General features: G+C 47.2%; 1 protein-coding gene across 13 annotated transcripts in view; it reads right to left on the reverse strand.

Annotated features, from left to right (window-relative positions):
* Window positions 1-2,437: 2,437 nt before the first annotated feature.
* Window positions 2,438-25,506, reverse strand: part of ATXN7L1 (ataxin 7 like 1) — a 269,582-nt gene continuing 246,513 nt past the window's right edge. For 9 of the 13 annotated variants that reach the window (XM_047752410.1, XM_047752408.1, XM_047752411.1 and 6 more), the window contains 6 exons: window positions 19,810-20,005; window positions 15,020-15,141; window positions 13,325-13,630; window positions 9,860-10,799; window positions 6,676-6,750; window positions 2,438-5,105 (listed from right to left, as the gene is read on the reverse strand). In XM_047752410.1, coding sequence (XP_047608366.1) covers window positions 5,064-5,105; window positions 6,676-6,750; window positions 9,860-10,799; window positions 13,325-13,630; window positions 15,020-15,141; window positions 19,810-20,005 — 1,681 coding nt within the window. In that variant the 3' untranslated portion in view covers window positions 2,438-5,063. The remainder of the gene's footprint in view (window positions 5,106-6,675; window positions 6,751-9,859; window positions 10,800-13,324; window positions 13,631-15,019; window positions 15,142-19,809; window positions 20,006-25,506) is intronic. The other 4 variants (XR_007130729.1, XM_047752409.1, XM_047752413.1 and 1 more) reach the window with 4 other exon arrangements.

The following is a 25,506-nucleotide window of genomic DNA, read 5'->3' on the forward strand; positions in this document are numbered from 1 at the left end:
GTTCTTTGAGAGTTTTCTGCTTCTACCCAATCTCTAAATGTCTGCCCTTCTTTCCCTACATTCTCTTGAGTAATCACATTCATACCTGTGGCTCTCAATATCATCCATATAGCAAAGATTCCCAAAATTGGAGAACTTAGACATACTGAGAGCATCAACCCTGTGTATCCCAAGCATTCTTGACACAGCACCTTCGGAGGTTCACAGCATTTTCACACATGGGCAAACATATATGCACAAAACAGAACTTCTGATCTTCAGGCAACTTTCCTTTTGCCTGTCCCTGCTCCCCCAAACCCTGTTCTTCCTCTGAAGAACACATGGAGAAATGGCATCTCCACCTGATACAATGACTCTACCAGGAGTTACCATCATGGCGCAGAGGAAACAAATCTGACTAGGAACCATGAGGTTGCAGGTTCCATCCCTGGCCTCGGCTCAGTGGGTTGAGGATCCGGCATTGCCGTGAGCTGTCGTGTAGTTCGAAGATGCGGCTCGGCTCTGGCATTGTTGTGGCTCTGGTGTACGCCGGCGGCAACAGCTCTGATTCGAAACTTAGCCTGGGAACCTCCAGATGCCATAGGTGCGGCCCTAAAAAGACAAAAGACAAAAGACAAAAAAAAAAAAATTACTCTACCAGAAGATGGGAGCCATTCCTTCCCTTACTCTCACATCCAATTCCTAAGCAAGTCTTGTCAATTTTATATGTAAATGGATCTTGAATCTATTCTCTTCTCTATTTACTGTCACCATCCTGGGACCACACTAACATGTCTGAGTCTCTTGCAATAGCTTGTGATAGATTCTCCACACAGCAGCTAGAGATCTTTTAACAGATCAGATCATGCCATGCCCCCATGGAAAGCCCTTCAAAGGATTCCCACTGGATTGAGCATAAAATCCAAACTCTAAGACACCCTTTGTGACCTGGCAGTGCTTTCTGTCCATCTATTTCCCTGCTGTCCACAGTGGATCTCCCTCAGGCTCCAGGAATTTGCCAGGTCTTTCCCACCATGGACCAGCCTGGGATTATCTCCCTGACACTTTCTGCCTTCAGCTCACTTCCTCAGAGGGAACTCTCTGCGAGCGAACACCCCACCCCCAACCCCATTTTACATCAGTTTCTGCTACTTTCTTTCTCCTGGAACTAAATTCTACCATCAAATTTCCCACAATTAATACAATTATTACACATTTAATAATGTGTTTACTTACTGTCTCCCTGACCAAGGAGCATTCAGGAAGCAGCTGGGACTGTGTTTGTTTCTCATCATTGAGCAGAGTGCCTAGCTCGGGGCAGCCACAGCCGGGATGCTCTATAAATATTTGTTGAATGAATTCACTCTTTCCTCTTCCACTCCTTGAATGTGGATTCCAGCAGGAAGGCTCACTTGGTAAGAACACAGACACCCACGCGAATAAAAAACAATACCCGAAATCTACATTTTATAAAAACCCAAAGACTTTGTTTTTTTACAAACATATAAATTATTTTATTTACAAAGCCATGTTACAAAAAAAAAAAAAAAAAAGCAAAAAAACCCCCAAAACCCAAAACCCAATCGCTCACTGGAGAATGTCTCCAGGCCTGGTGCTAAACCACGGCAGTATCAATAGATACATGTTTGTTCTTTCTTTTTTAAAACTGTAAGCCATAGAATTTACTATTTACACCTACTTTAGACATTTATTCTGCTTACAATATCACAGGCATGGAATGAATTCTATCTGAGAGTGCTAATACATAAAGGTGCGGGACAAAGAAGGAAAATACTTAGTGTTACAAAATATGGATCATAGAAAAGAAACCCACTCCACAAGTGTGGCATTTGTTTAGAATGTTCGGACATGCTTTCTTCAAAATTCTTCTGGAAAAGGTTCTAAAATCGGTAGTAGGAAAGGACAAATGAGCAGGTGCAAATTCTCGTCTGTGCAACAACAGTTATTGAATATACCCCATGACTGACCAGCTACGTAAAACCCACAGAGTTTTGTTAAAGTGCCATGGGCTGACAGCATAACAAAATAGAAGGTGTAAATAGAAAATTTCTTTTTTTCCTTTTTTAAAACAAGGGTTCACTGAGAATCAGCAATAATAGAATATGCCGTATAAACTATTCTCTACAAAGGTTGATCAGCATTATTTACAATTGGTACATTGATACAAAAGAAGGCATACAAGTTATCCAAGTCGCTTTTTTTTTTTTTTTTTTTTTTTATGGCTGACAGGTCTATGCATTGCGTTACGCTTAACAACCAGAGCTTTCGAGCCTCTATGGCTGGCGACAAGTCATGAGATCTTCAGGCAGATGAGAGTGTGTGCAGTCAAGGGGCTGGGAGAGAGGGCTGAGTTGGGGGTGCAGAACAGAAGTACCCGAAGGATACCCCCCTAATAATAATGCTTTATAGGCTGGTCCAGTTGAACTCCATTCAAACAAACCAAAAGAAAACCTTTTATTTGCATTCCATTTTTCAAGCTGTGAGTTTTGGATGACATCATTATAAAGTAAACCTGTAGTTGACTGTGAAGGAAGAAACACCGTGGGCTTTCCCTTTTTGCTCAGTTTTCCAGAAATGTCCTCACCTTGGTCAGAGCCAGTCTTTCACCAAGTAAGCAGCATTCAGTGGGGAGCCTCTTTAATCCAGCTTGCAACTCCAGATGTAGAGAGCTGAAATGTTTAAGATCCATTGAATTGCTCCTTTAGTCCCTGTCGAGACAGCATTTCTCAGAAGCAGCCACTTAATCTCTCAACCTTTGTTTTCCCTCTTTGAGTGTAAGAGTTTATAAATCAGAGGGTTATTTTGTTGCTGAGATTTTGTTTGTTTGTTTGTTTTTACTCCTGCAAGTATGACAACGCAAAATAAATTATAAAAAAAAAGACTTCTAAAACCGAACAAGACGAAAATTGTGCAAAAATAACAAAGATATGTACATACTTTTCAGTCTGAAGAAATGTACAATAAAAACATAATTCAAAGAACATTTTAAAAATATAAACATTGCTTCAACTTTCCTAAGTTTCATATTGTTTCTGAAACTATTCTGGTCAGTTAGCTCTGTAATATAGTAAAACATAAATTATTACAAAATTAACACTATAAAAATTTACTTTAAGAATATTTTCTAAACTTTTTTTTCAAAGGGTCTAACCTTGTTTATAATTTCTTAAACATTTATAAGTCTTAAAATCTGCCTTAACCTTTTTTTTTTTAAAGAAAAAGTAATAATCTTCCCTTCAATTTGTAGTCTCTTTTTCCCAAGATGGAAATAAACCAGCATATAAGTGCACTTTTAACACTGTAGAAATAAAAATGAAATCATCTGAACTAATGTCCTAGTACCTAATATCAACTCCTGATTTTTTTAAAAAAAATCTTCATTTTATATTAAAAATTTTAGTAATCCTATTAAGAAACACTGTCAGTGCAATTCCATTGATGCAAATCACTCCGTTTGCCTCCCATCTTCAAAAAATCCGATCATATGGTAAAATTGAATAGTAGTCTGATCTTTGGGTTTGGGGGGAATGGGAAAGAAGAGGAAAACTTCAGGGTGGGGATGAGGGTTTACGTCCAGCTTCGAAACTGGCATTCATTTCTGACTTAGGGTTGAAGTAAAACCTCCTAGTATCTCTACCTTTACACTGTATGCTAAGTGACATGATTCGTAGCACAGAACAACCTATGAGACGTCATGAATTCCTTTCCTGATTAGGATTCCCAATTAGAGCTTATGGTATTGTTGTTTCTTTCAAAACTCCAGTGTGAACAGTTTTATAGCTGCAAGCCTCCAGCTGCTCCCTTCGGAATCTTGCACATGGCTCTTCTCCAGAAGCAGTGGTCTTACCTTCCTGGGGTGGCTGGATCGGGGTGGGAGCCTCTCACAACCTAGCATGAGCAGATCTAGGGGTGTGCTGAGTCCACAGGGCCCTGTGGCCCAGGGCACGGAGGTGGAGGTCGGGGGTGGGGGGTGAGGGTGGGGGTGGGGATGGGGGGGATGGAGGGGAAGGCCAGTGTTTATTCCCACTGGGGCTTTGGCAGTTAACCTTTTACGGCGACTTTTCCCCAGGCCCTTCCTTCTGGCCTTGCCTTTTCTCCTCTTGCTTAGCCCAGGGGGCACCCTTGCCTCCTCCTGAGTGACTTTGTGGGGTCTCGTACCCTCTTCCCTGGAATTCCTCCCCTGTGGCTCGCTCAGCTAAGCGCCCTTGTACACGGTGCCTTGGAAGGGATTTTGCAGCCTGGATGTCTTACACATCAGATTAACCCAGTCACTCAGTCCCTACCATCTTTTGAGGCTTTCTTCCTGTCACCTCCCAGGCTGGTTCCATCCCTGTCCCTGACCCCGCACATCCTCTCTGAGCTACACAACTGGGCAGTGGTACTGAGGAAGCTCCATCATTAAATGACCACTATTTTCAAATTTGCTCACAGCATCGGGCTCCTCCTGCTGTGCTAGGCAGCCTAGAAACCTGGTGAGGACACTCAGCCCACCTCCAGCTCTCTGCTCCCCAATCACAGGCTGCTCCCCCGGCAAAGCCCCTCCCCCGGCACACTATCTAAAGGGAAGCTTGGGAGAGCTTGCTCCTCGAATGGCCAGTGGGGACCTAGAGAGTAACAGGTAGGAGGGGATGGAAGAGATAGGTGGGAAAGGACAAGGAAGGGAGCACTGCACGTGCTCAAGTTCAAGAGTTTCAGATGATGTAACCAGGAATGGACATTCTGCAATGTCTGCTCCTATGGTTGGAGCGAAAGGATGCAGCAGCAGCATCAGAAGGTAGGAGTGACCCCAAACTTGGAAGAAGGTATACACGTGGCAAATGAAAGAACGGAAACAAAACACTGGTATTTTTTTTCTGTAAATCTCAAAATCACGTTCTTTTGCCTTTTTCCTCAAAATTAAAAATTGGTCAATTAAAAAAAAGAAGAAAAAAGGCTAGAGCCACAGGCAGGACGCAGGAAACAGACTCTCCCCCACTGCCCACTTCCCTCCCTCCTCCAGCCTATGCCTCCTAGGGTGGGGTCCGGTGGCCAGGCATTGGTTTGGAAGTGGCTTCATAGTCTTGTTATGGAAGAGTCCTTATCCTGCCCGTTCTGTTTGTGGTCTTCTAGGAAAGAAAAGAAAAGCTTGTTTCAAAAACATACATGTGGGATTACCCAAGAGAATATAAGAAGGGAGCCTCAGTTTCCTCATCTATAATAAAAGAGGATGCCATCCTACTTCCTGCATTTGGCAAAAGGCAGCCATGGTGAGCAAACAAGGTGATGGATGGACTCTGTAAATGGAAGGTGGCCACAAAGATCCTAGCTGTGGAGGAAAATGCAGGGACAAACCCCGGGGATTCATGGGGCTCCTCTCCAGGACAGAGGACCGGAATAACTGAGCTGTCTTGGTTTTTTCCCAGTATTTGTTCATCTTTTCCTACCCAACCCACAGACAGCATGGAGAATTACCTAAGGAAGAAGTATAGTGCTGGGTCAGGCAGGCAGGCTTTGGACATGGAGGTTTTGGTTCAAGTTCCTCTATCTTCATCTATAAAATGAGACTAACCATTTTGTTCCCAACCCGATCAGGTTGTTAAAAGGTGCAAGCATATGGAATGCATGTGAGGCAGAGCACAGCACCTGCAGGAAAAGGGCTCAACAAATGGCAGGTGTTGCTATTATCATTCTGTGAGGTTAGGCTGGCTGCCGGTGGTGGGGGTTCACTTGCAGGTGTGCTGGGACCTCTGGGCCATTGCACAGGTGCCTGCTAAGGGTCAAAGTGGAGTCTCTGGGCACACCCAGCAACCCGTGCAGGAGGCCTGTTGTACACAAACTGCTGGAGCCCCTCCCCCACCCGCAGCACAGAAGATGGGCTGCAAGTGCTGTGGTGCAAACGGGGCCACAGCGACTCCAAATGGTGGCGACACACTCCCTGATCTGGGGATGCAAAACTGTTCCCTGTACCCTTCACCCAAACTCTACCCAAGATCTGTGGGGTAACTCCAAAGGCCAAAGTGTAGACAAACCACACTGTAATAGCTCTATACGTAGAACACACACAACCCCACTCCCCACCCTCCCTGGCCTGTTCCAGATGTGCATACATACACTCCACTGGAGAAAAGCACTTCTACATCAGCTGTTTTCACACCTCAAGTTTATAAAAACTCCTACATCTACCCTGAAGAGTCCCACCAGGAGACCACATCCTGAATGGTAGCTACCGCTCCCCAGAGGCCTTGAGAAAGCACTGACAGATGTGTGCCAGGAGCAAGGGCCTTCAGTCAACAGCAGCATCATTCATTTGCACAATAACCTTAGGAGGTAGGTACCCATTTTGCCATTTAACAGGTGAAAAAATACTCAGAGAAGTGCTCTGCTTAGCATACAGCTGTTAATAATCATGGCTGATACTCGTGTGTTATAGCTCAGGAATTTTGTAGAGGCTTCAATGTCAATAAATGAACTTAATCCTCACAAAAGCCACATGAGACGGGGCTATGAGCCCTATCTTCTAGGTGAGGAACCTGAAGCACAGGGAAGTAACTCGCCCATGGGCACACGGCTTATTACTAGAAGGCCTGGCTTTGGGCACCTTAACTGGAGATGAGATTTAAGCCAGGGTCTGACCCCAACGGCCACATTCTTTCCACCTGCTGATGACTTTATGGACTTTTGCCCCCAGTAACTTACCTGTCGGCTGTGTCCTGGGCTGGATATGCTTGAAGGACTGGATTGCGACAAAGCTAGGCTGCTGCTTTTCCCAACCTGAAAGATACCAGTGAAGCCCTGCTCAAACATAAGAGCCAGCTTGGGAGAGACGCACTGATGCCAGGCGTCGCCCGGAGAGGAGGCAGGTGCTCAGTACCGCCCTTGCTCTCCTCTCGTTGTGTGGAACTTGTGTTTCTACCTTAAATGGCAGAGAAAATGAATATGCTTCAGGGGCCCCCGATGATGCCCCTCTCATCCCCGGAGGAAAGCAGAATGGAGGGGAACTTTACTTTTTTTTGCTGAGCCCGCTGTGTGCGTTAGTTCTCAGGGCCACAGATCCTACCTGGGCAGCATCTGAGCCACAGCAGTGACTCCTACTTGTGCTTCCCAGATGCTCAGACGGCAAGATTCAGGGAGGAGGACCAGCATTTCCACCTGGGACTGCAGTCCCAGACCCACCTCGCCTCAAGCCCAGACTCCCTCGGACCAGCTGGGAATTAAATGCCCATCGTCTTTTTCGGAGCCAGTTTCCCCAGCACACCCCTTGCTGTTTCTAAGGAAAACAGTAAGATGGCACCGGGCTTCCCCTTTTGGTGGGAGCCGGAGCTCTGGTCCTCCTAGGACCGCCGTCACGGGGTAGGGGAGTGTGGCCATTGGGCTCCTCCCCTTTCTCGTGATTGACCTGAGCTCCCAGTGGGCTGGGTCCTCAGGGGAGCCGGTTTGTGCTCAGGCAGCTCCTAAAAAGAGCTCATCCTGTATGTCAGCTCGCCTTCGCATAGACACCTGCCTTACATTCCCAGTCTTGGTTTCTGTTGCTGTGAGCTATAGCCGCCAGCCTCCACCACAGCCACAGCAAGCCTGGCTCCTTAACCTGGCCAGGGATGGAACATGCCTCCTCATGGATACTAGTCGGGTTCCTTAACCATTGAGCCACGAGGGAACTCCCCCTTTCTGTTCCATTTAATATCTCTATGGCATATTTTGGCCTTACACCTACCAGATACAATTAAATAGATCCCCAGTTGGCCCCCGTATCATGTTTATCTTGAATTTCTCAACCTCAAGCCGTGCCTCCCCCAGTCTCCCAGCAGAATCAACACAGATTCCAAAGGTCTTTCCCTAACACCAGGAAATCACCGGTGGTGACCCTGGATAAAGCCTTTTCTTAATGGCCTGGTGATAAGCACCAGGGTATCACCTGCATTAGAGAACCAATACTGACTAGATCCAAGGCAGCTGTTCAGTGCATCAGCCTTTCTGGTTTCCTTCCCGATGCACACTCTCTGCTGGAGGCTTGTCTGCTCCTTTCGCCACTGGTTTTGACTAACTCATCTTGTTTACTAAACATTTCATATGATCCTCAGACCAAAGAATCAACGGTGCCACATTCACTCGATACAGAAGATGGAGGTTAAAAGCCCAAACTCCAGAGCCAACGTGCCTGGGTATAAATTCCAGCCCTATTATTTACTCGCTGTGTGACTTTGAGCACATTGCTTAATCTTCCTGTGCCTCAGTTTTACTCATCTGTAAAATGGGGATAATAACAGGTGAAGATTAAATGAATACATCAAGTGCTTGGAACAGAGTCCCTCCCACAAGCTGTTAGAACGTCATCAAAAATGGGGGTGACTCAGGAGTTCCCATCGTGGCTCAGTGGTTAACGAATCTGACTAGGAACCATGAGGTTGTGGGTTCGATCGTTTGGCCTTGCTCAGTGGGTTAAGGATCCAGCCAGCATTGCCGTGAGCTGTCTGAAAGTCACAGATGTGGCTTGGATCCCGCGTTGCTGTGGCTCTGGCGTAGGATAGCAGCTACAGCTCTGATTCGACCCCTAGCCTGGGAGCCTCCATATGCCGAGGGTGTGGCCCTAGAAAAGACAAAAAAAAAAAAAGTGACTCTAGAGCTTTGCTGCTCAGGGTATGACCCGCACACCAGTTCAATGGCACTGCCTGGGAGGCTGTTAGAAATGCAGACTCTCAGACTCCACCCCAGACCTGCTACCTTAGAATCTTTTCTTTATCCCTCAATGATTCAAGTGTATTCAAGTTTAAGAAGCCCTGTCTCTGCCTTCCACCTTGGGACCCAGAGGTGGCACCAACCAGCAGTTTAGTCTCAGGTGGGTCCCTGTGGGTGCTGGCCCCCCTTCCCTGCATCCCTGGAACTAAAGATGTGTGTGAGTGCCCCAGCCCTGATGAGAGGACCTATGTAGCCCCCACCCACGGCTCAGCCTTGGCCTCGGGCTGCAGCTTGTCTGGCCCTTGAGATCCCAACTTGCTGTTTCTTGAGTGTTTACCTGTGCTTTGTGAATCCCCCTCAAAAATGTTCTCTTCAGGAGGTTTTCACAAGGCTCACACAAAGATGATGCAAACATGAAAATATCTTTTTAACAACTGCCTGTTATCTCCCCAAAGGCTTCCTCCCCAGATGGGGCTGGGCTTGGTTCCGGTCTGGCCCACTGAATTCTGTGACTGTTAACCTGGGGCTGCAGCTACAGTCTGTCTGTGCTGTCCTTCCCTGCCCCTGTCCTCTCCTCTTCATTCAGAGGGCACCCGCATGGGACAGGTTTCCTAAGCAGCTTCCCCAGCCTGAGAGGAAGACTCGAGGATGAAAACAGAGCTCAAGGGAAAGAAACACGTGTTCCTGGACCACATCACATTCTCCCAGACCCCCTTGCACCCACCCTCCTCTTTGTAGGAAGGAAAAGTGGACCTGGGTCATCAGATCATCTGCCTGGGTCTCAGGTTCTTCCTAAGGGGGTGCCAATGAGCAGATAAAAATGCTTGGCAATAGACCTCTTCAATAAGATGGTCCTCAGAACTCCAGATGTGCAAGAGAGTGGGGTGGGGGACCTGGAATCTCTCTACCTCGGTTTCTGCATTTGTAAAGTGGTGATTACACCTGCACCAACTGTGCTGGGTTGCTGTGACACTTATATAGGACTTAGAACAGTGCCTCGCTTGTGGTGGGCACTGTAGAACGTATGGGTTAAATAAACTACTCTCAGAGCAGAGGGTGGAATTGCCCACGGGGAGAATGAGGATGGGACCCAGGCTTGTGTTACCTGTCTGGGCTAAGCGGGGGTGTGGGGGTGGGGGCACTGCCTGGCCCCCCTTCCCCGCTCCCCGGTGGTGCCAGGAGGCTCCTGGAAGGATGAATCCCTTACCTGCCGAGAGGAGGTGCTGTTAATGGGATCGGGCACCGGTGCGAGAAGGCTGGGCGGGTTCTTTCTGTGAACGCTATTCATTCCAGGCATTTTAGTGATTTTACAGGCTTTGCTACTAGAGCTCGAGTTCTTACGCTTTTTTCCTTCTGATTTGTCAAAAGAGAGGGGCAGAGAAGACACGGCATTGTGTGAGGCCAGAGAGAGGTCCCCTGCAAGGGAGGGCACAGAGAGGGGACAGGAGTCACTGCTGCCGCCCACCGAGCCCACGTGTCTCACTAGGTCCGCGGGGCCGCCGGGCAGCGAGGTCCGTCCTGAGGGCTCCAGTTTGGCACTGAGTGGGCTCACCCCATTGTTTGAGTTGTGCACAGACAGACTGTTATAGGGAGGGGCCGCCTGAAAGGAGTTCAAAGCTGAACTGGCATTCAAGACACAGTTCTTTTTGTGGGGCCCTGATAATGGGGACGAGAGGGGTGTCTGCAGGGATAATGAGGAGGAGGAGGAGGAAGTCGAAGACTGCGGCTTCCTCTTTTTGTTACTTGGAGACTCGTCGCTACGGGCGGACAGGTCTTTGACTTTTGAGGATTTGCTGGTTTTGGTTTTGGATGGCTTGTGGGATGGGGAAGGGATGACGGCTGGTATCGGGGACACGGCAGATGGGGCCTTGAAGGTTGAGTCCATGATGCTGAGGGTTGCGGCCACATGAGGGAAAGCTGTGGTGTGTGACATGAGGGCGCTTGGGTCCGGCGATGTCACAAAAGCTGCATTTGAGAGCATGGCTGATGTCATTATGTAAGAAGAGGTGAGTCTCGAGCTGATGGGAGCTGAAGGAAGATACACAGCACTGGGGTTGCTGAAAGGCTGTAAAACGGATGCTGGAACGGGGGTAGTGATGTGGGCTGCTGGCGAGGGCATGGGGCTATCTGCCGCAGGAGGGATCTTCCTAAACATGAGAGAAGAGTGAAAGAGAAACAGTGAGAAATAGGCTTGGCATTGCTCCAGAAGCTCGATTAAGCGTGAGCATCAGGGCTACAGAGAAAACCCTAGCGGAACCAGACTATGGAAAATGAAGCCTTGAAGGATGGCAAAATCTGAATTATGGCCCTTCCCTATGGCTCCCCCCATTGCAACATCCAGCAACCCAGTTTTAATCACTTTCAGGTTTTCAGATCCTTTGCTCCATGCTTGGCTACTGGATAATGACTGGTTTGGGTTCATGAATAAAAGGCGAATGTTATTTAGAATATAAATTTCCCCAACAGTATTCCCCTCCGTTTTTTTCCCCTTGGCAGTGATGAGGGTGGTTTTTAATGAGAAGTGATCATTTCACACCTAGGCCCTGGCTTGAAGGAAGAAGTGTGAGGATGGGGCTTTGCCGCCTACACGCGAGGGCCGGGTGGTCCCCCTGCACCCCTGCAGCCTCTGCCCGCCACCTCTCAGGGCCTCCCGGCCCCTCCTGTACCCTTCTCCCCAGCCTGCTCTTGGCTGGAGGCATCCTGGGAATCACCCCTCTCCACATGGCCCAGTGTCCCCCTGCGTTTGAGGCCTGCAGCCCTGGTTTACCCTGTGGAGACGCATTTCCACGTCAGCTCATGGCTGCGGGCTCTGTTTTTTCCCTCTTTGCTTCACTCTGCCACAGCTCTCACTAAGGAGCTCTCACTGGGGTGTGGCTGCCCTTCAACAGGTCTTCCTGTTCTGGTGTTAGGAAGGGGGAGGGTGGAAGAATGGGGACCCTCATGTATCCAGAGAAGGGGATCCGGAACGTCTAGCCTGTTCTGAAGATAAATACAGGAGAACGTACGCATGAGGTGGGGGGTCTTCCTGAAAGCTGGGGGCGACCTGGGAGTCACGTCTGGCTCCTATGGGCTGTGGGGCCCAGGCCAGCAGCAGGTGGATGGGCCTGTTGGGCCTCCCTGCACACTCACTCTTCTCGCTGGTGCTGGAAAGAAACAGCTTCCACTTTCAAACCATGGCCTGGGTTGATGTTGCTGCTACTCTGGGGATGGAGAGGAGCATGGGGGCCTCGGTGTCACTGTGTCCCTGATTTTCGGGAAGGGATACTGGCCTCAAGAGTCAGGCGAGTATCTTCAAACTGGCTCTTCCCGGTCTCTCATTTTCCTTCCTGCTCCCCGTGTCCCCTGGACATCATTTCCAGTGTAGCTGGGGCTCCCTCGACATTAGAAACTAGCTCTGCTCCCTGGAAAGCAGCACTTGAAGGCGGGCAGGTGTGAGATGGGGCCTCCCTTCTCCCCGTGGAGGCCCCCTCCCTGCTGCATATCAGGACGAGGCCGGGAGCCCTGGAAAGAGGCGCCACTGAGGAAGAAACGCCTCCTTGGCGCTGCTCTCTCTGAGGGTTCAGTTTTCTGTCTGTGATTTGGTGACGCCTATGGCTTCCATCTCTAGGGCAGAATCGAGAGGAATCCTTGAATATACAAAAGCGCAGCGTCCTTGAAAATATCCGACTGAAGAGCTCAAATATAGGAGAAAAATGTTGCCAAACCCAGTGTGGCCGTGATAGTGTTTGAAAATCTATTTCCTCTCAAGCCTGAAGAAGGTAAAAGATCCTGTCAACGCTAAACAAGGGCTCCATTAGTACTTGTTGCAATGAATGAATGACTGACTGACTGGATGGATGGATGGATGGATGGGTGGGGTGGTGGATGGATGAGCAGGTGAACTCTCAGCAGCAACATAACTATGCATGCCGGGCAAGGACTCCCATGAATCAGACCGGAGAGGTCTAAACATGCCCTTGGAACTGTCTGGCACAGCACACAACCCCTTCCTAACAGCACCAGGGCCCATTTCTCAGAGCGTGGGGTGTCAGCACACCCCGCCGTCTCTGCTGGCGGATGCCTCCTGCGCTTCTACAGGCATCCCGCTCAATCTTTCCTTGACTCGTTTCCTACTGGCTGAAGCACGGATAGAAATCCATGTGGACAGAGGTTTGGCAGTTACTTGTAATGGAAAGTTATTTGCAAATACCAGATGGCTCATTTAGAGAGGACCCTAATGGATGACCTTAAGGTCTACTCTGTCCCGATTTGTTAATTTCCCATTTAATGGTATAAATTCAGGCTTCGGCTCACGCTGACCAGTAGGGCTGAAGTCCTCGGTGTGTCCTGGCTGACACTCAGCACTGGGAGGGGTGCTGTTTGTCTGCATGCTGTGGACTGCTTTCCTTTCTCTCCCTGCTCATCGTAAGTGAGGGGAGAAGGGGCAAGGGAGAGGCAGGGCGAGGGGTATATGGCAGCTCACTGTCTCTGAGAACCCCTTCCCCCGTGCTAGACAGTTACTGTGTTTTTCTAGGTGCCAAATGGCAGTGGATTTCAGCGTGGAGGGCTGTGTCCCAGTTTAAGCTTTGCACGCCGGCCTAGGGAAGTCCCACACAAAAGCCCACAGATGCGAATAAATTACTGACAGTGCCCATCCTCCCCTGCCAGCTGGCATGGACATCCAGATGCTGACCTGGCTGAAAGAGAATACTGTGCTGGCGTCTCCTGATGCAGAGTTAAATGCTTGTTAAAGAAAAAAGAGTCTTGGCCGTTCCTTTTCTTCCTAATGTCTTCCACGCCCCCATCGGCTGCCATCCCTCCAGGTTCGGGCCCGTCGGGGCCTGGGGTTTGGGCAGCGAGGTTGAGAGGGCAGCGGGGTGCTACGCTCTCCAGAGTTGACACCCAGGCAGCCCCAATGTTGCTCAGTGACAGCAGATTGGTTAGGCAAGTCCTGAAAAGGGGGGAGGGACCTGATGCCCTGGGGCTCGGGTTTCTGTGCCTGAGGAGGAAAGGAATATGGAGCTTGAGCCGACAGGACACCAGGCAGCGAAATACAGATCAACACATTCCTTCCACGTGTCCGGGGGTTACAATTCCACAACACAGGAGAGCAAAGCGCTGCGGGGTCACCAGGGCTGGCGGCCACCTTGGGGGCACACGCACAGAAGGCTAAGTCACCAAATGACTGGGAACACGGTAACCCCACAGGTAGCCGGCTGGCGGCTTCTGAGAAAGGACACAGGGTTGATGGCAGGGTGCCGTTTAGACACACTGGGCAGTCACTTCAGTGAGAAGAAATGCTAAGCTTCTCTTGTGGCCCTTTCCGACTTCATAGGACGTGTCAACGGGTCGTCCTAAGTCCACCATGAGGGCTTACTGCAGGCTCAAGGGAACTTCTACAAATGCTGGAAGTTCTTTGAGCATCGTGGTGAATAGAGCCTGAGGTGCCATCACTGCCTGGGAGAGGGCAGGTTTTGAATACTGTTTCCACCCTACCCCACCCTCCCGTCTTGGGAGAATGTTTTCCTGGACTGCACTGAGCAGCATGAGGGGCTGAGTGTTGGCTTTCCTGGACCATCGAGGCCTAGAGCTGAGGGGTCCACAATGCTATGGATATGTTATTGTAGGAGCTCACCTTGGCAGGAGTGGGGGCTGGGGACAGCCAGGGGGGCGGCCTGGTGTTATCAAGTGGCTGGAATGGCGGATCCTTATGTGCTGTGGTTGGAGCGGGTCTAGCCTGTCATTCTGCACAATAGCCTTTCCCAAAGTCAAGACAGCCTTTTCCTTTTTATAAATCCACCACAACGTTAACACATCAGGAGGTGTTGGAGGATAAAAGGGCCGAGGGGAAATGGGATGTAAGCTGGGGTTAGGATTGACAGAAGTACGTGGGAAGGGCCAAAGACAAGCTTAACCAACTTCACAACATGGCCCAGGACCTGCCCTGTTGGCCGCTGCATGTATTTTTTCCCCCGGGACATTAAGCCATCATAAATTGTTCCGTCACCATTATGAAATTTTTCATATGGACATCGTAGCGTTCACATTACAGACAGAAGCATATTCTCAATATCCTTAGATGCTTTCAGGCATAGCAACAAGGCCCTTGGATGCCGTTAAATAAACGAGGTCTTATCTAATACCTTTTCATTTATCAAGAATATCAGCAACCCCAAAGTGACCTCCAGAGAAGACAAAACATACAGTATATCCTACACGTCTCTGTAAAACTATGGGCAAGCCACAAAGAGGGGCTGACATTTAAGAATTAATCACGAACCCCAATTTCAGAATCATTTTGTTCAATGGAAAGCCAGCCAGAGACATTCATTTAGAAAGTTGGGGTTCAGATCTCAGACCTCATATTGCACAAAAACCGCTCACTTACTTCCACATCTGTGAATTCAAGTGTTTTTCTACCATGGAGTTTAGTGCGAATCGAAAACGATCCCATCTTCTGTCAAACACATAGTACCCTCGACCCATGAGGCGACTCCCGAATGAGCAAAACTGTGAGGGAAAAAGAAACATTTTAATTTTGATTACAGGTTAATACGCTAATATCAGCCATACGGAGAAAAATAAAATTTGCATAAAAACACACAGGGGTACAATTTTCTTCAAAATAGAGAAGCAAATAGTACCAAAGCCAAAATATTTCTGTGGTGCTTCTGTTTGAGCTCCTAGTTTTTTTTTTTTTTTTTGTCTTTTTGCCTTTTCTAGGGCCGCTCCCGTGGCATATGGAGGTGCCCAGGCTAGGGGTCTAATCGGAGCTGCAGCCCATGGTCTACGCCAGAGTCACAGCAACGTGGGATCTGAGCTGCGTTTGCGACCTACACCACAGCTCACAGCAATGACGGATCCTTAGCCCACGGAGCAAGGCCAGGGATTGAACCCGTAACCTCATGGTTCCTAGTCAGATTCGTTAACCACTGAGCCATGACGGGAACTCCGAGCTCCTAGATTTTTTTAAGGAACCTCCCAGGATGACTCAACAATAGTGACATTCAGTCTTCAGTGGCACTGAGGGCTACCCTCTCTGTACTTGGGATTGAGCCAGCCTTGTTGGTTGGGGAAAAAAAAAAAACACGCCAAACCAACAGCAACCAGCAGTCAGGGCAAGATCTTGGCACCAGGGGCTTGTCACATGCACCATCTTCTGAAGGAAGCTGGTGGCTCCTTGCCTCTCATCAGGAAGCTGCTGGTTCTAATGTTCACCTGCCAGTGGGCCATACTTTCCTATCTGTGGTCCACAGAGCCACTTCACCGCCAACTTGGCTAAACTCCGTCCTTTCCAGGTGCTAACCTCATATCCCCTCCCATCAGCACTTGCAGGCTCTGCCCTGGGACACACCACTGCCTCCAAGCTCACGCTCATACCATTCCCTCGGCCAGCCATCCCCTGCCCTCTTTGCTCAGCCCATTCTAATTCTCCACTCCCTCAGGGCCCTAATTAAGACTCTCAGATCTGGAGTTCCCTGGTGGCTCAGTGGGTTAAGGATCCATTGTTGTCACCGCTGTGTCCCGGGTCATTGCTGAGGCACGGGTTTGATCCCTGGCCTGGGAACTTCTGCATGCCCCAAGTGGGACCAGAAAACGAAAAAACAAACAAACAAGCAAAACCCTCTCATTTCCAGTGGCTGAGTCACCTTACTACTCTGAACTCCCAGAAACACCTAGACGTACCTCACTACATTTCACCTGAGAATCACTTCATAATTTGGAATGTTTCTGTGCCTGTCTTGATGATTATAAATGTATACAGGTCAGGGACCCCATTCTCTTCTTCTTCTTCCTCAATGTGAGGATAGTAGAGATTTAGGCTGGATGGATTACAGAGATAAGGTTGCACAAAGTGTTTAGTGCAAACTATCACACTTAAAGCACAGAGCTGAAATATGAGCACTTAGACGTTTAATAAACGTCAGTTGATAATGTTGTTAAGACAACCAGAAGGCCAGCAGACAGAAATGCAAGAAGCGGCCTCTGAGAAGGTGACATTTGGCTGGTCAGAGCTTAGGCGAGTCTAAAATGACACTATAACTCAAATGCAGCTTCTCCCCTCCTCCAGGCCTCTCCCAGCAGCTCCCTGGCCTCCATCCCAGACACAGTGTTAGGTTGGCATTCATTCCACAAACCCTTCCTGGAACCAGCCTTTGGAACAGTTCTGAGGAGGAAATGCAAGACCTTCCCTTTGTTTTGTTTCTGCTTAGGTTCTGGGGGGGAGTATGCATTAAAATTTTGCCGCCCATCAAATCTGGTACTCCCGATGAAAAACTCTTTTCTGCACTTTCACATTAAGTGCTTCCTGGCCAAGTAAGAAAACATAGAAAGGGAGTTCTCCCACGTGGAGGCTGGTGCCCAGCAAAATGTGGAAGCAGGGCCAGGTCAGGCATCTTTTCCTTCTTCATATCCTTGCTACAAACACTTTAAACAAACCTTCGTTAAAAAAAAATGATTTAGTGTATCAATTGGCCATGAGAAAAAGGACAAAGCAAAGAAACAAATCCATGGCCTTTCCATTCAAATCAGCCAAACATTAAAGCACACAAATCTGCCAGGACCAGAGTTGAGCTAATCCACTGTAGCCTGGCAGTTTGTCATTTGGACAAAGATCTTGATGTGCTCCAGCGTCTGGCCTTCTGGCAGAGCCTGGGCTCACTTTCAGACTTGGAAGCTCGAGACCCCTTACTGTCTGCACTGCCTCTGCCTCTAATTCAATATAGATGCAAGGCTCAGAGCCCCAAGAGGCTCCTGTCCTTGGTCGCCTATGATGTCCCAGGCAGGGCTATAGACTCTCATTGCGGTGACCACTGGGGCAGACCCCAGTGGTTGCCAATCTCATCGACTGCCACCCCACTCCCAGCTCTCCCTGCCTTTTCCTTATTCACAGAACCACATGTCCTTTCTGATTTCTGACATGGAACAGTGAGCAGGGAAGGTGGGTCTCTTTCCAGAACTTTGCAATGAATTCATGGCTGGCTTCATCCTGTTACTACAACCCCATCTTTCTCTGCCACTGATGGGCATAGGGGTGGGCACATGACCTACTTCTGTTTAGATAGAAGGGAAGGTCTACTGGGTGGGGCTATATATATAGGAAGATCTTCCTCCCTAAGAAATGATATAAGGTTGCGTCTTAGAAGAAGACCCCTTTGTTTGTCCCGTCCTCCCTTTGTAAAGGGCAACCACTGGGTGAGGATGTGATACTGGAGTCAGAGCTGTGCATGAAAGGGGAAGAGGGCTGCAGAGACTCTCCCTCAGCAACAGGACAGTGTGGAGATGCTGAGCCAAGCCTGGAACCACTTGCCACTAGGCTGCTTGTTATATGAGACAAGTAAATGACCCAAGTGAATATATGGGATGAGTTGTTTTCTATCGCTGGCAGTCAAAGGTACTCCTGATTGTCCCTGTTTCTATCTGGCCCAGAAGCAAAGTCTCAGGCTGTTGGTGAAGTACATGGCACCATCCTCCCCAGAAATAGGAAGTGAAATTTGCCTTCAAAATCACACTGATAGAAGGGAGGAAGGACCCTATCATGATGCAGGGCTGATTTCCATGCGATCCAAGGACAAAACTCATCTTACAAGGCTCAAGCTGGGACCAGAGCAAACTGGCTATGGGGTCCCACGTTCCTGGTCTCTCTGAATTTGGCTCTATGACGGGAGCACTAGGCATTCCCTTCTTTTTTAAAAAAATAATATATCGCTTTTATTGATTGATTGATCGATTGGCTGTACCCAACTTCCACGTGGAAGTTCCTGGGCCAGGGATGGAACCCATGCCATAGCAGTGACCAGAGCTGCTGCAGAGACAACGCCGGATCCTCAACCAGCTGTGCCACAAGGGCACCCCTAGGCATTCTCTTCTCAAGTGTTTGTCAGGCGAACATGAACAGGCCTCGAGCTCACGCCTTCTTTTACTTCCCACCTTGGTTTTGTGACCTTCTGAAATGTTAAAGTGGGCTCTTTCAAGGCACTGGGAAGAAAGTGACCTCTTCTTTAATCAGCAATCACGCTGACATGAAATGCTTCCTCCTTTCCTACACACAAGCAGACCCACATACACTCAGTTCTGGTGCCATACGCTCACATCTACTAATAACAATAAAACTCAGAACCAACAGGGAAGAAAACCAGCCAGGGCTGGCACCTGGCACATTGCTCAGACAGACGGTTTCCAAAGCAGGTGAGCTAGACTAACTCTTGAGATCAGAGGCTCCGCTCTTAGACGCGCAAGGCAGGAAGGTCAGCTCCCCAGTGCTCTCCTATAAATACCAATGTTGCTTCAAGGTGGACCACAGACACTCAGGTGTTTAAAGGACTATAATCAGCTAGGAGCCTTTACCTTTCCTTCGTGATTTTCTTTTTATAAAAAAATTTTATGGCTGCACTCAGAGCATATGGAAATTGCCGGGCCAGAGACTGAATCTGAGCCACAGCTGCAACCAATGCTGTAGCTGCAGAAATGCAAGATGCTTAACTCATTGTGCTGGGCTGGGGATTAATCCTGTACTTCCACAGTGACCTGAGCCACTGCAGTCAGATTTTTAACTCATGGCAGCAGCACTCCTTTATTTTATTTTATTTTGGCCGTCCGTAGGCACATGGAGTTCCCAGGCTAGGGATCAAATATGAGCCACAGTTGTAACCTAAGGTGCAGCAGTGGCAACACTGGATCCTTTAACCCACTGTGCTGGGCCAGGGATTAAACCTGCATCCTGGCACTGCAGAGATGCTACTGATACTGTTGTGCCAGAGTGGGAACTCCTCCTTTGTGATTTTCAGTGGGATTTCTAAGTCAATTACTCAACTTCAGGGGAAGTTCTTTCTTTCCCTTTCTTTTTTCTTTTTATGGCCACACCTGTGGTATATGGAACAAATCAGAGCTATGGCTGGAGCCTATGCCACAGCCCCAGCAACATCAGATCTGAGCTTCACTGAGACCTATGCTGCAGCTTGCGGCAACACTGGATCCTTAACCCACTGAGTGAGGCCAGGGATCAAACCCACATCCTCATGGATACTAGTCAGGTTCTTAACCTGCTGAGCCACCACAAGAACCACCAGGGAAGTGTCCTGGAGGCCTTCTTATGAAGGATGCTGTCGGATACAATCACCTAAATACCACAAAGCATAGGGAAAAAAAATGCCTGGACAGAAATGGAAGGTGGCCTACCGCGAGAGGTCTGGGGTGGTGGGTGGAGAAATGACAGTCTAATAACTTCTCAGCTTCGTCGGCTCCGTCCATCTCCCCTTCATCACTCGACAGTCGGCTGGCGAGGTCACCTCCAACTAGGGGCAGAGAGGGTTCCGGAGTGTAGCCACTGTGATTTGAAGATGTGCTGCTGCTTATGCTATTTGCAGATGATGGTCTAAGGGCAGGAGAGAGAGAACAGAATAAACTTTCCTGTGGGAACAAGACCTACCCAGTTTGACAGGGCTTGGAAGGTAGACCAGTTAGCCTTCCTGACAGATCAGGGAAGGCGGGTCAATGTCACATTTGCACAAGGGAAAAATTTGGGCTGAGAGGGTTAGCAGTGGCCAGCTCTCTACTGTGATCAGGTGGAGCTGAGGCTCTGCCTTCCCTGGATTTGAGGACCCGAGAAAACGCCACCGATGTATGCGGGAGAGAAAATACAGCAATGCGACAGAGAGTTAGTTAACCTTAAAACGAGTCTTCTATGAATTCAGTTATGATTCGTTCATTTGTGTGTAAATAATTTATACTTGTCCTGTAGTTGCTTCTCTTTGAAAGTGGACCCTGATGGGAAGATCAACCAGGTAAACAAGTTCAGGTCAATCAATAAAATATCAGTGATGACAAAAGACTGCCCTACAAACCTAGCTACTAAACTCTGGCTTTGTGAAATTGTTATCACACTAGCATGAAAACATGTTTTGACCCAGCAATGGGGACACAAGTTCCTTACCCCACAGTCAAGCCTGTTTCTTCCTATCAAGTCGTAAGTAGTTTAATTGTATCTTCTGAGGATGAAGGCTTTCATTTAGTTTTTGACAAGCCGCTAGACCCATGGGCTGGCATGCTTGACTCAACAGTAGGTGTTGAGGTCTTATGTTTCTCAGTGAGGGGATGAATGAATTCCATGTGTATTAACAAGACAACATATCTCATTTCAATTATGGCTAAGCTGATAGAAAGGCAGTGTCATGGTAAGAGGTAGCATTGATACTTCCTGAGGAGTAAAAAACAAAACTAAAGAAATATCCACATCAGTAGAAGAGTTAGAGTAAGGAGAATGGTCAAAGTTAATTGTTAGTTGTTTTTACTGCTTATCCACCTTCTTTTTTTTTTTGGCCATGCCTGTGACATGTGGAGGTTCCCCAGCCAGGGGTCAAATGCCTGCCACAGCAGTGATCTAAGCCGCTGCAGCGACAACGTCAGATCCTTAACCCACTGAACCACCAGGGAACTCTCTACTGCTTCTCCACTTTCACCAGGTGATTGATTAGGGAGAAAAAGAAGTTTTGGAGAAAAAAAATTAGGATCTTAAAAAAAAAAGGTTTTCTGCCTTCTGCTTTGAAAGCTGCACCTTCAAGTACATGAAGCAGCCCTGCTCATATGTCTCTCGTCTCCCTCATTTTCACCCTGGGTTCTTTGTCATTTCTTTTTTCTTCTTCTTTTTTTTTTTTTTGCTTTTTAGGGCCGTACCCTTGGCATATGGAGGTTCCAGGCTAGGGGTCTAATCGGAGCTACACCACAGCCAAAGCAACACCAGATCTGAGGCACATCTGCGACCTACACCACAGCTCACGGCAACGCCGGATCCTTAACCCACTCACTGAGGCCAGGGAACCCAAAGCCTCATGGTTCCTAGCTGAATTCGTTTTCACTGTGCCATGACGGGAACGCCTGTCATTTCTTTCTTAGCTGTCAAATACCTGAGTTCAAATCAGATCTCCAAAGCGTAGACATGTAAAAACAAAGCCACAAAGGCAGAAACAACCCACATGTCCATCAATAGATGAATGGACAAAATGAGGTGTATTCATACAAAGGAATATTAGTTAAGTCTTAAAAAGGAAGGAAGTTCCGGGGCATGCTACAATCAGGATAAACCTTTAAGATGGTATGCTAAGTGAAATAAGCCAGTCACAAAGGACAAATGTTGTATGATCCCACTTATATGAGGTACCTAGAATAGTCAAATTCATAGAGGCAGAGAGGAGAACAGTAACTACCAGGTGCTGGTGGTGATGGTTACAACCACAATGTGAATGTACTCAATGCCACTGAACCATACCCTTGGAAATGATTAAAGTGATAAATTTCATGTATGCGTATGATGCCATTAAAAAAAGAAGCCCTCACAAAACCCCACAAATAAGGCCACAGGTAGTTTTCCAGTGTCATTACAAGAACTCTGTTGATATGACAATTTACTACTGACTAGAAACTTCCCATCCTTAAGAAACAAAGAGGCCATCATTCCATGGGTTAAAAGTCTACAGTCCAGAGAACACACCTCCCCAGGTATACTTCTTGCTCTGCTGGGTGAGAAGGGGCAAACAGCCCTATTGTCTTTACAGCTGAAGACTCAAACAATAAAACAATTTTGATAACACCAAAACATATAAAGAAAGGAAACAGCCTTCATAATCCTGCCACCAAGATCAAGCGCTACAACTCTTTTTTTTTTTTTGGCCGTGTCTACAGCATGCACAAGTTCCTGGGCCAGGGCTCGAACCTGAGCCACTACAGTGACAATGCCAAGTCCTTACCCACTAGGCCAACAGGGAAGTCTCAAGTGCTACTACTGATCTGATTTACATCCTTCCAGACCTCTTTAGTGTGCATACACAGGCACATGCATTTTTTTTTCTTTTTCTTTTTTTTTGTCTTTTGTCTTTTTGTTGTTGTTGTTGTTGTTGCTATTTCTTGGGCCGCTCCCGCGGCATATGGAGATTCCCAGGCTAGGGGTTGAATCGGAGCTGTAGCCACCGGCCTACGCCAGAGCCACAACAACACAGGATCTGAGCCGCGTCTGCAACCTACACCACAGCTCACGGCAACGCCGGATCGTTAACCCACTGAGCAAGGGCAGGGACCGAACCTGCAACCTCATGGTTCCCAGTCGGATTCGTTAACCACTGCGCCATGACGGGAACTCCGGCACATGCATTTTTAAGCAAGAACCAGATCACACTGCACATACTACTATGCTTTTTTTTTTTTTTAACCTAGTGATGTAGAAATCTTTCCATTATAGAAATCTGTCATTTTTTTTTTTTTTGGTCTTTTTTGCCATTTCTTGGGCCGCTCCCACGTCATATGGAGGTTCCCAGGCTATGGGTCTAAACGGAGCTGTAGCTGCCAGCCTACACCAGAGCCACAGCAACGTGGGATCCGAGCCGCGTCTGCGACCTACAGTACAGCTCATGGCAACGCCAGATCCTTAACCCACTGAGCAAGGCTAGGGATCGAATCCCGTCGTTCCTAGTGGGATTCGTTAAGCACTGCACCATGATGGGAACTCCAGTCATAATTTTTAATATTCCCCAGTACAGTATTCCATAGTATGGACATACCATAATTTACCTAATGAGTCTAGCGATGGACAAGTTGAGTCCATACTTTCTAGTAGGCTCCTTTTGAAGCCTTCTCCACCATGACAGGACCTCCCTAGATTGCAGGAGATAAAAGTGAGCCAGATTTTGTTAAGTGTGATAACAGTATCATGGTTATAAAGGAAAAGATCTTGACCTTCTAAAGATGCATTTGGAAATCTTTAGAGGTGAAATGCCAAGATATCTGCAATTTACTTCAAAACATGTCATCAAAAATTGTAGATGAAGTCAAAACAATGGCAAAATATTAACAGTATAACAGTTAAAACCAGGTATGAAGGTGTTCATTATATTAGTCTCTCTACTTTTCTTTACATGGGAAAATTGCATAGTAAAAAGTAAAAAAAAAAAAAAAAAGAAAAAAGAAAAAGAAAGAATGTGAGCTGGTAGTATAGGTGTGTATAAGAAAGTGGCTGAAGAACTTACTGTAAATGGGGCAGATGGAATGAGCACAGCTCTCCTCTCTCTCCCAAAATGTTATTAAAATCATAGTAAAGGAATAAAAAAGGCATTAGCCCCAAATAACAAAGAGATCAACAGAGCTATGGTGATATTATGGTAATGACTTCCCAGCCTCCATTTAACCCCTCAACTGATAACGGGACTCTCATTCATCTTGTAATGACTGGTTTGGAAAGAGCATGGGAAATAAAATAAAATGTATTTTGGAGGGTGGGTACTTCTGCAAAGATTTTTCTCACTTCTTCTTTCTTTTTTTTTTTTTTAAGGGCTACGCCCACGGCATATGGAAGAGTTCCCAGGATGGGGGTTAAATCGGAGCTACAGCTGCTAGCCTATGCCATAGCCATAGCAACACTGGATCCGAGCTACCTCTGCAACTTATACCACAGCTCATGGCAATGCTGAATCCCCTACCCACTGAGCAAGGCCAGGGACTGAACCCACACCCTCGTGGATACTAGTTAGATTTGTTTCCACTGTGCTACAAAGGGAACTCCAGATTTTTCTCACTTTCTATTATAAAGAGATACAAGCACAGCAGAGGAAACTGTAAACAGAATGAAAAGACAACTCACGGAATGAGAGAAAATATTTGCAAGTGAAATGACCAACAGGGGATTAATCTCCAAAATATACAAATAACTCATGCAGCTCAATATCAATAAGAAACAAACAACCCAATCAAAAAATGGGCAGAAGATCTAAATAGACATTTCTCCAAAGAAGACATACAGATGGCCAAAAAGCACATGAAAAGTTACTCAACATCTCTAATTATTAGAGAAATGCAAATTAAAGTACAATGAGGTATCACCTCACATCAGTCAGATGGCCATCATTAAAAAAGTCTACAAACAATAAAAGCTGAAGAAGACGTGGAGAAAAGGATACATCTACACTGTTGGTAGGAATGGAAATGGTTCAAATACTATGGAGAACAGTATGGAGGTTCCTTAAAAAACTAAAAATAGAGCTACCATATGATCTAGCAAGTCCCACTCCTGGGCAAATATCAGGAGAAAACCATAATTTGAAAAGATATATGCAACCCACTGTTCATTATAGCACTGTTTATAATAGCCAAGACATGGAAGCAACCTAAATGTTCATCCACAGAGGAGTGGATCAAGATGTGGTTCATATGCACAATGGAATATTACTCAGCCACAAAAAGAATGAAATAATGCCATTTGCAGCACCATGGAAGGACCTAGAGATTATCATACTACGTAAAGTCAGTAAGAAAGAGAAAGACAAATATCCTATTACTTATATGTAGAATCTAATTTATAAAAATGATGTGGGAGTTCCCTTCGTGGTGCAGTGGTAATGAACACGACTAGTATCCATGAGGTTGCAGGTTCAATCCCTGGTCTCGCTCAGTGGGTTCAGGATCTGGCATTGCTGTAAGCAGTGGTGTGGGTCACAGACATGGGCTCAGACCCCAAGTTTCTATGGCTGCGGTGTAGGCTGGCAGCTATAGCTCTGACTGGACTCCTAGCCTGGGAACATCCATACGCTTTGGGTACAGCCCTAAAAAGACAAAAAGACCAAAAAAAAAAAAAAAAGCAAATGAACTTATTTACAAAATAGAAGCAGACTCACAGATTTTAAAAACATACTTATGGTCACCAAAGGGGAAAGAGAGGGGGAGGGATAAATTAGGAGTTTGGAGTTAACATATACATGCTACTAAACATAAAATAGTTAATCAACAAGGACCCACTGTATAGCACAGGGAACTCTACTCAATATTCTGTAATAATCTATATGGGGAAAGAATCTGAAAAAGAATGAATGTATATATACGTGTAATTGAATCACT

Source organism: Phacochoerus africanus, chromosome 11 (genome assembly GCF_016906955.1).
Source record: "Phacochoerus africanus isolate WHEZ1 chromosome 11, ROS_Pafr_v1, whole genome shotgun sequence".
Lineage (NCBI taxonomy): Eukaryota > Metazoa > Chordata > Mammalia > Artiodactyla > Suidae > Phacochoerus > Phacochoerus africanus.